A 13,632-nucleotide genomic window follows, 5' to 3' on the forward strand; every position below is an offset into this window, starting at 1 on the left:
GCCAATTGGACTGCCCTCCCCGCTCCTTCTTGTACACAGACTGGAGAGGAGCCTTGAGTGAGAGACTGGGGAAGGAGGCACACCGGTAGACGGGTGAGGAAGGGGCGGAGACCCCCCTGAAGCTCCAGGAGGGACACCCAAGCAGGAAGGGGCAAGGGCACCCTCCCTTTACGAACTCCCTTTTCCGGGAGCAGACGAATTAGGGAAACGCTCCAAACATTGCCCTCTTCGGGCCACATAAACAGCCTCTTTGTACCCTCCTGCTGCCATCAGATTCTTGCACACGCTCACATGCCCCCAGGACCGTAAAGAAGACATTGTTATGAACGGGGGCGACAGTAGTGTTGCCCCTTTAAATCCCGGACACCTCGACTTCTCCCCGCCCACCGCCTTCAGACAGGAGAATGCCCCGCCCGTCCGGTAGAAACTGGAGCCTTGCGGCTCCCTCTGGAAAAATTTGTGGGCGGAGCTGAGGCGTAGTGACGCAAGACAGTCTCAATGAACTCCTCAGGGCCCTCTGAGGCTCCACCCATCCCCTCAGACACTGACAGGCTCCCTCCGGAGCTGCCGGGACAAGAGTGCGCAGGCGCAACAGCGTTGCTCGGGCCCCAGCGGAAACCACGCCCCTCCCCCAAGTCTTAAAGGGCCAGTAGCAGCTTCTATTGCGCTCGCCTTTCTGCACTTTTGGGGAGGCAGGGTGCGCAGGCGCAGTGGGGTGCTCTGAGGTGGGGGTAGCGGTCGCGTATCAAGTTGCTCTCTGTCCCGGTAGAAGAAACCAGGGCGCTGAGGATCTAGGTTACAGCTTGCTCCCTCCAGTATCAATTGGAGGAGAAAAGTTTGTGAATTGGGCCCCCAAGTTTTGGGGGACCCGGACTTGAGGCGTGGGGTGACAGACGAGGCTGGTTAGAGGTGAGTGGACCTTTTGAATCTCTTTGGGAGGGGCCGGTGGGATGGGACCGATCACATCTTTGTTGAGCAGCCACTTATTCCCGGGACCCCCCCCCCAAGAAAAAAATAACTACAAGGAACATTTATTAAGCTCTGCCCGTGTATCAGGCCCCCAGCTTTGCTATGTACAGGCACGGTTTTAAGACCTTATTTCTCCGTTTGATTAATGAGGAAGCTGAGGCTCAAAGAAGTTAAGTCGTGTGCCCAAGTGCTCACAGCTTATACGTGGTGGGATTCGAACCCAGATAGCTGAACCCATTTTAAGCAAAGCATGTTGTATGTGCCCTGGTAGCGGGGGGAGAAATGAGCCTGAAAAGCAGTTGGACTCTGGTTTTCAAACTTCCCCACCGAGCTTGAGTTTACCTACCCTCACTGTGAAAGGCCGGGTATGCGGTCGGTGCCTACTTAATAGGAGTTGTTGATAATTATTGTTATCTCTCCCCTTTTGGCCCTTCTGTCAGCTTCCCCCATGGAGCCCACCCAGCCAGCAGAGGACCTCAGTCTGACCCAACAGCTCCCCATCCCAGAATTTGGGGACCCTGAGGACCCTGGGGATGAGGCCCCTGATGGCTCAGACACTGTGGTGCTCAGTCTCTTCCCCTGCACCCTGGAGCCTGGGAATCCTGAACCGGATGCTGGTGCCTCCTCACCGCAGGGTAGGTAGGATATTTCCCCTGGACTTCATCTGCGTCTGGGATGCAAGGACAATGGAATGTCAGGCCCAAGATAGGACCTCTGTCTTTACGTTCCATTACCTAGAATGTGTTTTCCCTCTCCAACCAGTGAGGAATTGCTTTATATGTGTAGGTATGATGGCTAAATCCACATAACGTAAAAGTTGCTATTTTAACCAGACTTGTATACAATTCAATGTCAGTAATGTGTTGTAACCCCACCCCCACCCCTGCTCTATTGTTCCAGAACATTTCCATCACTCCAGAAGGAAACCAGGTCCCCTTTAGTAATCGTTCTCCATCCCTTCTCCCTTAGCCCCTGTCAGTCACCGATCTTTCTGTCTCTGGATTTTCCTGTTCTGGATATTTCTTTTTTTTTTTTTTTTAATGTTTTATTTATTTCTGAGAGAGAGAGAGAGAGAGAGACAGCAAGAACAGGGGAGAATCAGAGAGAGAGGGAGACACAGAATCTGAAACAGGCTCCAGGCTCTGAGCTAACTGTCAGCACAGAGCCCGACGCAGGGCTCAAACCCACAAACTGTGAGATCATGACCTGAGCCGAAGTCGGATGCTTAACCGACTGAGCCACCCAGGCGCCCGTGGAATCCTATATGTGGCCTTTTGTGTCTGGCTTCTTTCATTCAGCATCATGGGATTTTTTCGTTGTTTTGTTTTTTGTTTTTTTAAGTTTGATTTAGTTAAGGAATCTCTGCGCCCCATGTGGGGCTTGAACACATGACCCTGAGAACAAGAGTTGCATGCTCCTCTGACCGAGCCATCCAGGCACCCCTCGGCATGATGGTTTGAAGGCTCATCAGCATTTGTGTCAGTGCTTCGTTCCTTTTTATGACCCGATAATACTCCATTCCAGACCACATTTTTTTTTCAATCCATTCATCCATTGAGGGACCCTTGGGTTCTTCCTCTTTTGGTGATTGTGAGTAGTGTTGCTGTACACATTTGTGTACCAGTTTTTGTCTGAACAGTTGATTTCAACTCTTTGGGGTAGATATCTAGGAGTGGAATGCTGGGTCAGATGGTGATTCCGGTAACCCTATTAAGGACCCAAGGATTTCTTCTTTTTTGTTTTTTAATTTATTTTTTTAATCTTTTTTTTATTTTTTGAGAGAGAAAGCATGAGAAGGGGAGGGGCAGAGAGAGGGAGAGAGAGAACCCCACGCAGATCCTGCACTGTCAGCACAGAGCCTGTTGCGGGGCTCAAACTCACAACCTATGAGATCATGACCTGACCCAAAATAGACCACCCTCAAGGTGCCCCTCAAGGATTTCTTTTGAACACGTCTAATTCAGTCCCTCCTGGGGCCTTGGTCCCTGCCGTTCCCTCCAGTGGAACGCTCTATCTCTTCCCAGGGCTGTTGTTTCAACTGGCCAAGCTCTCAGTTGGTGTCACCTCCTCAGAGTGGCCCTCTCTGACCATCGTGTCCTAAATGGACTCACCCCTTGCCCTCCCCTCTTTCCACCCTCTTCTACCTCCTTCTTATTTCTCCTGAACACTTATTTCTCTCTTTCTGTCTGACTCCCCCATCTTGTCCATGGACCCTTAAGGGCAGAGACTGTGTCTCGTTTGCCCAGAACATCCCCAGGTGTAGAGGAGAAAGGTGCACCTGGGTATCCAGGAGAGCAGAGTGAGTGAGTGGGGGAGGGAGGCACTGTCTTTGGTAGCTCCAAACCCCGAGGGTCTGATCTGAAGCTGCAGAGACATACTAGGAGCAAGCTGAGGCCCTTCCTCTCTCTTCCAGGAGGCAGCTCCCTGAAGCACTCCACAACCCTCACCAACCGGCAGCGGGGGAACGAGGTTTCGGCCCTGCCGGCCACCCTGGACTGTAAGTGGGCCTCCGGTCCCTAAGGCAGGTCGGGGTAGTAGGGGCTGGTAGGTAGCAGGGGCTGAGAGGAGCAACTTTGGATGGGGTAAACTGAGGCACGAGCAGGGATGGGACAGGTGAGGACTCTGCCTCTCTCTGGCCCCTAGCCCTGTCCATCCACCAGCTCGCAGCCCAGGGGGAGCTGAGCCAGCTGAAGGAACATCTGAGGAAAGGTGTGTGTCCACACGAGTACCCTGGTGTGTCGTATGTGTCTGACCACAGGTGCTGGTGTGTGCATGTGGGTACTGAAATGACCTGTGTCCACCCGTGTGCTCCCCTTCATGTCTGACCCCGGCCGCCCGCCCTGTCCCTGCTCCCACAGCACTGGGGAGAGTGGGCAGGGGTGCATCCCAGTGGTACCACCCCCCTCCTGCCAGGCGACAACCTCATCAACAAGCCGGACGAGCATGGCTTCACCCCCCTCATCTGGGCCTCCGCCTTCGGAGAAATCGAGACTGTCCGCTTCTTGCTCGAGTGGGTGCGTCCCAGCCCAGCTCAGGGCTTCCCAGGAACTTAAGGGCGGGCTAGGGTCTCGTCTGTGTCTGCTGGCGCCATGTCTATAAGAAGGGCTGCCACGGGTACCCTAGGATTCTAGGGGATGCCCCCACCCATCCCATCACCACTCTCTATTCCCCCCGCCACAGGGTGCCGACCCCCACATCCTGGCCAAGGAGCGGGAAAGCGCCCTGTCACTGGCCAGCATGGGTGGCTACACAGATATTGTAGGGCTGCTGCTCGAGCGTGACGTGGACATCAACATCTATGACTGGGTGAGGCACCACCCACTGGCCCTCGGCACCCTGCAGGGTACCAGGCCTGCTGTGGGTGCTGAGAACACAAGACGGGGCCATCCCAGAGCCTTACAGAGCTCCTAGTTTGTGGGGAGGGAAGCCAACACGTAAACAGTCAGCTGAAAATGTAGTGAATAACACTGTAATAGCAGACATACAGGCAGCTGCAAGAGCCCAGAAGTGGCCCACATAGTCCAGGGAAGTCAAGGAGGGTTTCCTGGAAGAGGAGGTATCTAAGCTAAGACCCAAAGGGAGAACTAGACCAGGTGTTGAGCAGGAGGAAAAACCACATTTAACTGGAGGGTTGGGGTGTCGTGAGAGTTTGGAACACCAGACAGAATGTTGGTCGCCCTTGCCCCTGCCTTTGACAGAATGGAGGGACACCACTGCTGTATGCCGTGCGTGGGAACCACGTGAAATGCGTAGAAGCCTTGTTGGGTAAGTGGGAGAAGGAGCTGGCCCTGGGGGCCTCAGAGCCCCCAGAGCTCTCAGAGAGGGGTCCACACTGCTTGAACAGCTCTTGGGATGAACGGGTCCCTGCCTGCTTTTCCCAGAGCATTGATCTGGGGACAGGAGATGGTAGGATAGTACAGAGGTCTGGCTCACCGGATTGAACACCCATACTGTGAGGGATCACTGGATCTCCCAAGTCTCCAAGCCCCATTCTGGGCTCCCAGCACCCCTGCCTCTCCAGCAGCACCTGCTTTGCTTTGCAGCCCGAGGAGCTGATCTCACCACTGAGGCTGACTCCGGCTACACCCCAATGGACCTTGCTGTGGCCCTGGGATATCGGAAAGGTCAGCCTGAGACACATAGGGCAGTGACAGTGTGCTGTAGGCAGGTGACCACAGAGGGGTACACAGGACATGCCCTCTCGGATGTCAGATGCTAGCGGTGAGCACACGTGTTCACGTTAGCAAATATCTGGTGCCACTGTGTACCTGGCCTAGGCATGTGCAGGAGGCTGACATGTCAGTGACTGGGTCCATGATGGGATACACACAGGCACTGAGAGGCCCAAAGAGAGGGAGGATGGGACCCAGGCTGGAGGATGGGATCCTCGCAGAGGCCTTGCGGGATGAGGAGGCCAAGGAGGGGCCGGGCCACAGTGTGCAGTGGTCTTTGAAGCCAGCCCTCTCCGTGGCAGGAGGTGGGTGTGAGTAGGGACCATAGGCTGACCCCAGTTTGCCCCCCACTTCCCCTTTCAGCTTCCCCATCGACAAAATGGGGAGATCCTAATAGAAATGACCCCTTGGGGTCATGGGGGATTGAGGACCTGGGAGATTTCTCCTCCTGCCTTCAAGTTTTATTCTAAAAAAACTTGGGACAGAAGTCATGCCTCACAGCCCCTCTTATCCTTTCTTAAGTCGCCAGTCAGCAATTTTGTTTGGTAAAGATTTTTTTTTTACTTTAAAAATCCTCCAAAAATGCATTTTTACAAACTTAGGGGAAGTTGAGTTTCCTGGCTTGGGGGACCTCAGTCTTCCCAGCTGTACTCTGGGACGTGTGTGGATGTGCCCGCATATGAAGTAGGTCCTCCATCCGTGTCCCAGGGCTTGGAGATCCCCGTTCGTCCCCCGAGAAGCGGGTACAGCTATGCTGGGACACCCCAGCTCATCCCCACGGGCAATGTATAATTTGGCTGTGCCTCCGCAGCCTGCATTCAGTTCACGGCCCACCTCTTCCCTTTCCTGTTTCCAGTGCAACAGGTGATCGAGAACCACATCCTCAAACTCTTCCAGAGCAACCTGGTGCCCGCAGATCCTGAGTGAAGCCTGCCTGCTGGGGACTCAGATACTCAGGGAACAAAACAGTTGACGCAGAGCTGGGGGAACCCAGAACTGGCTTCAAAGGCAGCTCCTGGACAGACAGTGGGAGGGGATCCTTCCCAAGAGGAACCAATAAACCTTCTGTGCATAACTTGAAGGATTTCACTGTGCTCCCCCAAGGGCTTCCTGGAGGTGTCAGCTACCCAGTGGCCTCACGCCCTCTCCCCCAGCACACGCAGGTGGTAGATGACAACTCGGCCAAAAAAGTCAGTGGCGTCCTCAAATGTCACCTTCAGCTGGTCCACCTCAGCAACTGGCACAGGGAAGGTGTGAGCATAGGCAGTCAAGGCAAATAGGTAGTTTATCATTTCCCATCTGCCAGGCCCCAGCACCGACACCACCAATGTCCTGGGTGACCCCGCACATCGTGAGCCCTTCTGAAGCTCTCACACAGGACAGCTCATTTTACAGATGAAGCAATGGAGGTCTAGAGCTCACTTGCTCAAGGTCACACACCAGGGCCCACAGTTTTCAGAGGCACAAACCACCACCCCCACCCCACCCCAGAGACCCAGGAAGGATATCTGAAGTGAGTTGCTGTCCTCAGGGTAGAAGTCCACAATCTTGCTAAGAGCCTCACTCCCCTGGGAACCTGCAACAGAGAACGGGGCAGGTTGTGAGGCTGGGGTGCCCTCTCCAAACCCCCACCTTCCAGAGCCCTCTAGTACCTTCCAGGTGGCCCCGGCGACTGGAGAAACCCCCCTGGAACTGGATCTGCAGCTGGGAGACACGGATGCGCTGGGGAAACTCTAGTATCACCCACTGAGAGGGGCCCTGGAAACAGACAGGGAAACTGAGGCTCACAATCTGTCCAGGCTCAGAGCCCTACTATGCCTTATTCCCACAGTCCATGGGGGAGAGGTGGTGCGAGGCGCAGTTGGCACACGTTCCCTCCGTGGCCAACTCCACTGTGCCCAGCTGGAGTGCTCCTTAGTTCTCAAGGCAGCCCGGACTCCTGAATCTGATTCACAAGAGGGATGGACGGTCCAGGGAGAAGTGACTCACCTGGTCCGAGTTCCAGCACGTTTCCTCATCCTGGTCGAACAAATGCTTCTTTCCAAACTGCCGAGTGTTGCGATTCAGCACTGAACTCACCCTGGAGGCACCAGAGTAAGGGCGAAAAGACGGGCTAGGCCCAGCGCCGAAGTCCCGCCCCTCCTCACCTCCAGCTTCCCCGGGCACCCCCAACCCTGTCAACCCCGGGCTCGAGGGCCACGCCCGCCACTGCTCGTCCCCCAGGTTCTCACCTGCTCACTGTCTCTGGACAAACCAAAGAGTGGGTCATCTCGGCTCCGCAAAGCCTCGCAGGGCTCAGCTGGTGTAGCCGGTGTGCGTATTCTGGAGCCAACGCAGCCACAGACGCGCGACCTTGACCACGCCTCAGAGTCTCCAAGAGTTTCAAAGAAACTGCCGCGGCTAAACTCACAGCGAGTTCAAGGAAGGGAAACAGGTTTCCTGTGGGTTCCCGGCGGTCGCTCGGACTTCCGAGCTTCTGTCTCTCGGCGAACAGCTTGGAGAACCAGAACAGGACCCGGAACCACGAGGACACCGCGCAAGCGCACTGTGACTCAGACCTGCCCCGCCCACGTTCTCGGGGCAGGATGTCATTTGAGCCCCGCCCCTCCGAGCCCGCCTCTTAAAGGGCCTTCATCCAGTGCTGAGTTTCTCTTGGAGCTGGAGGAAGAAGGCAGGCGCCTAAAAGAATTGTGTGCCAAGTTGTGTGCGGGGCGCCGTCTTCTGGTGCCTGCGGGTATAGAGCAGGGTATAAGGTATACCAAGTCTGAGAGACTTCCTATAATGATGTCTCCCTACCTGGGGAAGTCAGTCAAAACCATTCCGTAACTGCTAAAGCTGCCGAGCGCCTCAGTGCCCCCTAGGGACCAAGGAGGAGTTGAGAAAGAGGCCACAATGTTGCTAGTACAGCTAGACTTCGTCAGCCTGGTGTATCCCAGCTGGAACGCAAGAGGCTTAGCCCCCAAATCTTTCTTCCTGGGACAGGCTTCATGGAGGAGGAGGCATGTGAAGTGGGTTTTGAAGGATGAACGGAGGTTTGCGAAACCAGATTGCACAAAGGCTAAAGATTTGGTTCACTGATTCACTAGACCACAACTATCACTCCCTCCTGCCTAGCCCTGTGCTGGATGGTGCTGGGGACTGTGAGAAGCCTCCTCCATACCTGAGGAGCTCCCAACTTTTGGTAAGACAGAGCTAGACACACACACACACACACACACACACACACACACACACCCATGCAGTCACGGTTAAGCCAGAGGGAGACCTAGGGCTGGGAGACCAGAGGCTCTACCAGGAGGAAGGGCTTCCTGGGAGGGGGATCTTGTGTCTGTACCTTAATGGGTGGGCAGGAATTTATCAGGGTAAGAAAAATGGGGGGAGATTTGTCCAGGCAAGGAAAACAGCATAAGTAAAAGACTGGTTGGGTGAAAAATGATGAATTTGAATAAAATATGTGGAGCAAGATCCTGCTGAACCTGAAGGTGTTTGAGAAAGGGCAAGACACCATCCTATCTGCATGAATGGAGGGTTCTGAGACAAATCAGCTATTGGCAGAAGGCTGCAGGTCCTGGCTTTAACTGAATGGTGTAGAATCCAGCCCCTTTCTTCAAGGGCTAGGGGAATGGTTCTCCTGGCATCCTACTAGGATCTTCCCAAGCCCACTCTGATGGGGAGGGGGGACTGGCTGGGAAACTGGGACACCAGCGGAAGGGCTGCCCCACCAGCCTCTGCCCACCAGGACTTCCTGCATTCAGTCATGGCCTGATGCCATCTAGGCCTGGGGCTGCTGGTCTCAGTGCTGGGGCCAGGACTGTGGATGGCAGAAAAGACTCTTTACCCCAAGAGGAAGGTGGGAAGAGCATGGACCCTGGAGGGTCCACATCCAGTTCAAATCCTGGCTAGGTCACTCACTCACTGGCCATGTGATCTTGGACAAGCATGTTGACCTCTCTGGGCCTCAATTTCCTCATCTGTGAAATGGAGAGAATTTTGTTTATAGGATTGCTGGAGAATGCAGTGGTCTCTTTAGGCTGACACATAACAACAGTGATTGACCTTTGTTGAGAGCCCATCTTGTGTTTGACTCAAAACCACATTTTGCTCCATCCACTGGTTCATTAAACGGGCTGTGCTGGTCCATGTTGCCTCCATTTTACAGCTGAGGATATACCTAATGTCCCCCAGGAAGGATACGTATGGCCCTAGCCACCCCCAACCCCCCATCCTGCCAGCGCCACTCCTGGTCTTGGCATGGAGCCGCCTTGCCCACTGGTATGAGGCCAGCTCAATACCCCCTTCCCGCCTCCTCACCCCACTGGCGCCTGGGCATGAAAGAGCCTCCTGTTTCTCCAGGGAATTAGCAGCTCTAAGCTCCCAGCAGGGCAGCCAAAAGTGGTCCATTCATTTGCCTGAGTGAGGAGAGACCAGGCACTNCCCCCCCCCCCCCCCAGCCAGGAGATGGAGCAGAGGAGGCTCTGGAAGAGCCAGGAGCTGCAACTCTGGTTCACTGAGAGAAACTGAGGCACGGAAAAGCAAAGTCATTTGGTTAAGGTCATCCAGGGGGAGAAGAATTCAAACCCCAATCTGACTCTGGTGTTCTCTCCATGGGCGGAGTTTTGCATTTGTCAAAAGAGGAAATAGAGGCTCAGAGAGTCAGGTATTTACTGAAGTCACACAGCAAGTATGGGTCAGCAGGCACTCTCTCTGGGGATGCAGCCCCACCCATGACAAAAAACAGGTCCCACTTCTCATGGGCTTGTTATGCTGGAGCAGGGCAAGGAAAGGCCTTCAGATAGCTTCAAGCCTTGGTTCCCACCTCCCCCCTGGAGGATCAGTGTAATGATTGCCTCAAGGCTCCACCCTGAAGAGTATGTGGGGATGGATGTGACAGTTCCATGACCCACAGTCCCCAGTGGGGCAGGTCCAGGTCTGGTTTATCTGCCAGGGTCTGCCTAGGTTCAACAGGGCCCACCTCAGAGTAGATGGATGCCAGCTGGACTTGTCAGTCCTGGGAGGGTGCAAGCCTGGGAGACTGAGAGCCTGGGTAAGTGGAGGTGACAGCAGAAGTGGGGGTGGGTGGTGGCCAGGCATCCTGGTGGTGGGCTCCCCAGGGGACCCCCGGGGCCACAACAGGGGGAATGATGAATGGTGAGCATGAGTGGCTGTGTTGTGAGGTTGGTCCCGGGAGGACTATGTCTCCGTGTCGGTGCCCGTGTGCCTAGCAATCGTAGTTGGGTGCTGGCTGGGTGTAGGTGTGCCCACGGCTGTAAACATTGTTGAGTGTGAACAATGTGGGGCAAATGTGGGCTTGTTTGTGGCTGCCAGGAAGGCTAAGGTACTGCAGTGCGTGTATTTGACCATAAAAGGACCATAGGTGTGGCTGGGATCACGGCTGTGAGTTTGGTTTAGCAGCACGCATGACTTGTGCGCAGCCAAATGAGGTTGTATGTGGTCTGTGTGGCATATATGTGGCCTTGTCTCATGTGGTTGTATATAAGCCACCTGTGCTGTCACTGTGTGTGTGGGATGTGACTGTGGGTTAGTGGTTTGTTGGTGTCATTGTGTGACACATGTGAATGCAGTTGCATGTGTCATACCTGTGTGTCACTTTGGGTATGTTAAGAGACATTCTGGAGGGACACCGTCCACCCTTGAGATCCAGCTCCCCCAGTAGGTCCAGCCTCCATGCTCCTGCTCTGGCCCACTAGCCCCCTCCTCTGCCCCCTCCCCCAACTTGCTTCTCAGCCCCTGGCCTGCGCCCAGTGTGGGGGGCACAGAGAAGTGCCCAATAGGCTCACCCAATCCCAGTGCAGGCCTATAAATAGCTCTTTGAGCCCAGCAGATTCCCAGGCAAGGTTGCCTCATTCAAGCCCCCAGCAACAGCCTGCCCCCCCACCACCCTGGGCCCCAGGCCAGCCCCTCTAAGCTCAGCCCTGGCACTGGCCAGGGGGACATAGGGGTGGAGAGAAGGGGGTGTAAAGAGGTGGGGGTGGGGGTCAGTTTGGCTCTGAGGCCATGAACTTAGACTCCCACTTGGCCATTACCCATACCGTACAACCTCAGGCAGGTGGTCCTGTGCCTCTGAGCCTCAGTTTCTCCAGCTGGAAAATGGGCAGCAGCATGATAGCAGCCCCCAACTTATGTGTTTACTTCCCATTTCATTTTCCCAGCAACCCTGTAAGATGGGGAGTCTTAATTACCCTCCTTTTTTAGACAGGGAAACTGAGGCACAGAAAGACAAAATGGCTGGCCCAGAGCCACTCTATTAGGAGTGGAAGGTTTGAACCCTGAACTTGTGGAAACAAAGCTGCTTGGATCCCTTACACATCACACAATGTGACCCTGGACCCTGGGCTCCCCCACCCCAACCAACGCTGCCACAATCACCCCGTCACCAGTCTGTCAACTGAGGACACTCATATCAGTGTAACCCCTGACCTCTGTCTCTCCTCTAAACCATAGCTCTCCAGTGTGTCGCTTGTTCTTTTTTCAAGTTTATTTATTTATTTGGGGGGAGGGGAGCATGTGCTCCTTTATGAATAGGGGAGGAGCAGGCAGAGAACAGAGAGAATCCCAAGCAGGTTTCCAGCTGTCAGTGCAGAGCCCATTGCGGGGCTGGATCCCACAAACCATGAGAAGATGACCTGAGCCAAAATCAAGAGTCAGACGCTTAACTGACTGAGCCACCCAGGTGCCCCCTGAGTGTGTCACTTTGGCCCCTAGAGCCATCACTGCCCACTCCTGGACCAGTAAACTGGGTCCACATGCATGAGACACTGACCCATACAGATGACCTGGGGCAACGTTGCTGCCCTGGGGTCTTTCCTCAACATTTACTCATTTCCACCCCTTCTTTGGTTAATCTTGCCGAAACCAAATTGTCCCATTTGTCTGTCCCCTGTCAGACTGAGACACACACACACACACACACACACTCACATGTGCCGGACATGGTGTGAGTGTGTGGACTCTGCCCAGTGCAGTCCATCCTAAGCTGAGAAACAATGACCATGGGAAGGAAGGTGGGGGAAGGGCTAATCTATTTAAGCTTTTGTCCCCACTCATTTCCATTATTTCCATTTTTCATTGTGGTAAAGTACACCGAACACAAAATTTAACATTTTAAAGTGTACAATTCTGGGGCATTGATCCTATTAACATCATTGTGCAACCCTCACCACTATCTAGTTCTAGAACATTTTCATCATCCCAAAAGGCAATGCGGTACCCACTTGCAGTCACTCTCTATTCCCCTTCTTCCAGTCCCTGGTAACCACTCATCTATTTTCTGCCTCTGGATTTGTCTATTCGAAACATGCTGCATAAACTGAACCATACTGTGGCCTTTTGTGTCTGGCTTCTTTCACTCAGCATGATGTTTTTGAGGTTCATCCATGTTGTAGGATGTGTTAGTACTTCATTCCTTTTAATGGCTGAATAATATTCCATTGCGTGGATCTAGACTTTTTAAGGTTGTGGTCTCCCTGAGAAGACACACACATGCCCCCTGCCCAAAGCAGAAGGATTCCTGTGATAGCAGTACCTGCTGGGCAGCCAGCGTCCTACAAATGCTGACTCAATAAAGGAATGAATGAAAAGGATGATATGTTCTGGCTGCAGGCTGCAGCTGGTGGAAACAGCTCCAGGGTGTGACACACCTGGGCTCCAACGCTGGGAGTCTCTTACCAGCTGTGTGACCCAGTCATCTTCCTATCCTCTCTGAGCCTCAGCCTCCTCTCTCTATTCATGGGATAAAACAGCAACTGTAGCCAAAACTGCTCCAAGTGTGAGCCCTGGAAAATCAGGCAGACCAGGGTTGGAAGCCCAGCTCTGCCCTTCCTCCGTGCGTGACCCGGGGGGTGGGGGGGCTATTTCGACTTCCAGAGGCTCAGTTTCCACGTCTGTAAGATGGGACAGGCCCCCCGCGGGGCGTCTGGGAACATTTAATGTGACTCTTGGGGCAAATGGGAGAATGCGCGGGAAATCAGACGTAGTCTTCGCCTGGGTGGGGTGAGAGCTGGAAGAAGTGGGGACGGGGGGTTAGGTAGGGGGAGCCCCCTTCCTCGCGCAGCCGGAGGCCTCCAGCAGGCAGGGGCGCATGCGCAGAGCAGCCCCGCGGCCCCTTTATAAGCGCTGAGGCGGCTGTGGGGCGAGCGGAGCGCAGGGCGCAGGGGCTGGACCCGGCGCGAGCAAGCCAAGCCGGAGCGTCCTTTGTGCCGGGCAACCGCCCCGGGATGCGTCCGAGCTAGGAGTCAGGTGGGGGGTCCCTCCTGGGGAGGGGGCCGCGTTGGGGGAGAGATCCGCGGAATTAGAGCCGAGCACGAGATTGGGGAGGGGGCCTGGGATCAGAGAGAAGCCCCCAGAACAGGGAGGGGGGCTGAAGGGGGGAGGGGAGACCCAGGTTGGGAAGAGAACGCAAACTGGAGGACACTTAGGAATGTCAGGGGGATTCGGATTTGGGGGTCCACCCTTGGGTTGTCCGGGGAATGGG

The 13,632-nt window shown here is 54.7% G+C and overlaps 3 protein-coding genes across 5 annotated transcripts in view; 2 read left to right on the forward strand and 1 right to left on the reverse strand.

Moving 5' to 3' along the window:
- On the forward strand, positions 1–6,216 carry RFXANK (regulatory factor X associated ankyrin containing protein). Of its 3 annotated transcripts, none has more exons than XM_077777416.1 (9): positions 1–93; positions 1,410–1,604; positions 3,383–3,466; positions 3,613–3,678; positions 3,883–3,983; positions 4,150–4,275; positions 4,668–4,734; positions 5,013–5,093; positions 5,998–6,216. In XM_077777416.1, exons 2-9 carry the CDS (start codon positions 1,418–1,420, stop codon positions 6,066–6,068), a joined length of 783 nt encoding a protein of 260 aa, XP_077633542.1. In that variant the 5' UTR covers positions 1–93; positions 1,410–1,417; the 3' UTR covers positions 6,069–6,216. The 3 variants fall into 3 exon arrangements, with proteins under 3 accessions (XP_077633542.1, XP_077633543.1, XP_077633541.1); XM_077777415.1 differs by lacking the exon at positions 1–93 and adding an exon at positions 529–909; XM_077777417.1 differs by lacking the exons at positions 1–93; positions 3,613–3,678 and adding an exon at positions 398–909.
- A 29-nt stretch (positions 6,217–6,245) lies between these two features.
- Positions 6,246–7,681, reverse strand: NR2C2AP (nuclear receptor 2C2 associated protein). Its single transcript, XM_077777418.1, has 5 exons — positions 7,373–7,681; positions 7,131–7,221; positions 6,794–6,899; positions 6,649–6,717; positions 6,246–6,393 (listed from the first exon to the last, which is right to left on the reverse strand). The coding sequence occupies exons 1-5, from the start codon at positions 7,408–7,410 to the stop codon at positions 6,278–6,280; spliced, it is 420 nt and encodes a 139-aa protein (XP_077633544.1). The 5' UTR covers positions 7,411–7,681; the 3' UTR covers positions 6,246–6,277.
- Positions 7,682–13,320: 5,639 nt separating this feature from the next.
- Positions 13,321–13,632, forward strand: part of NCAN (neurocan) — a 26,920-nt gene continuing 26,608 nt past the window's right edge. The window contains exon 1 of the mRNA XM_077777300.1: positions 13,321–13,397. The gene's annotated coding sequence lies outside the window, so the exon portion shown is untranslated. The remainder of the gene's footprint in view (positions 13,398–13,632) is intronic.

Source organism: Crocuta crocuta, unplaced genomic scaffold (assembly GCF_008692635.1).
Source record: "Crocuta crocuta isolate KB4526 unplaced genomic scaffold, BGI_CrCroc_1.0 scaffold77, whole genome shotgun sequence".
Lineage (NCBI taxonomy): Eukaryota > Metazoa > Chordata > Mammalia > Carnivora > Hyaenidae > Crocuta > Crocuta crocuta.

Coding starts and splice junctions, on each gene's coding strand:
- RFXANK (XM_077777416.1), top strand. CDS start 1,418: ATGGAGCCCACCCAGCCAGCAGAGGACCTCAGTCTGACCCAACAGCTC. Junction 3,679..3,882: donor GAAGGAACATCTGAGGAAAG/GTGTGTGTCCAC, acceptor CCCTCCTGCCAG/GCGACAACCTCATCAACAAG. Junction 4,276..4,667: donor ACATCAACATCTATGACTGG/GTGAGGCACCAC, acceptor TGCCTTTGACAG/AATGGAGGGACACCACTGCT.
- NR2C2AP (XM_077777418.1), bottom strand. CDS start 7,410: ATGACCCACTCTTTGGTTTGTCCAGAGACAGTGAGCAG. Junction 6,900..7,130: donor CGTGCTGGAACTCGGACCAG/GTGAGTCACTTC, acceptor GTCTGTTTCCAG/GGCCCCTCTCAGTGGGTGAT. Junction 6,718..6,793: donor TCGCCGGGGCCACCTGGAAG/GTACTAGAGGGC, acceptor TCTCTGTTGCAG/GTTCCCAGGGGAGTGAGGCT.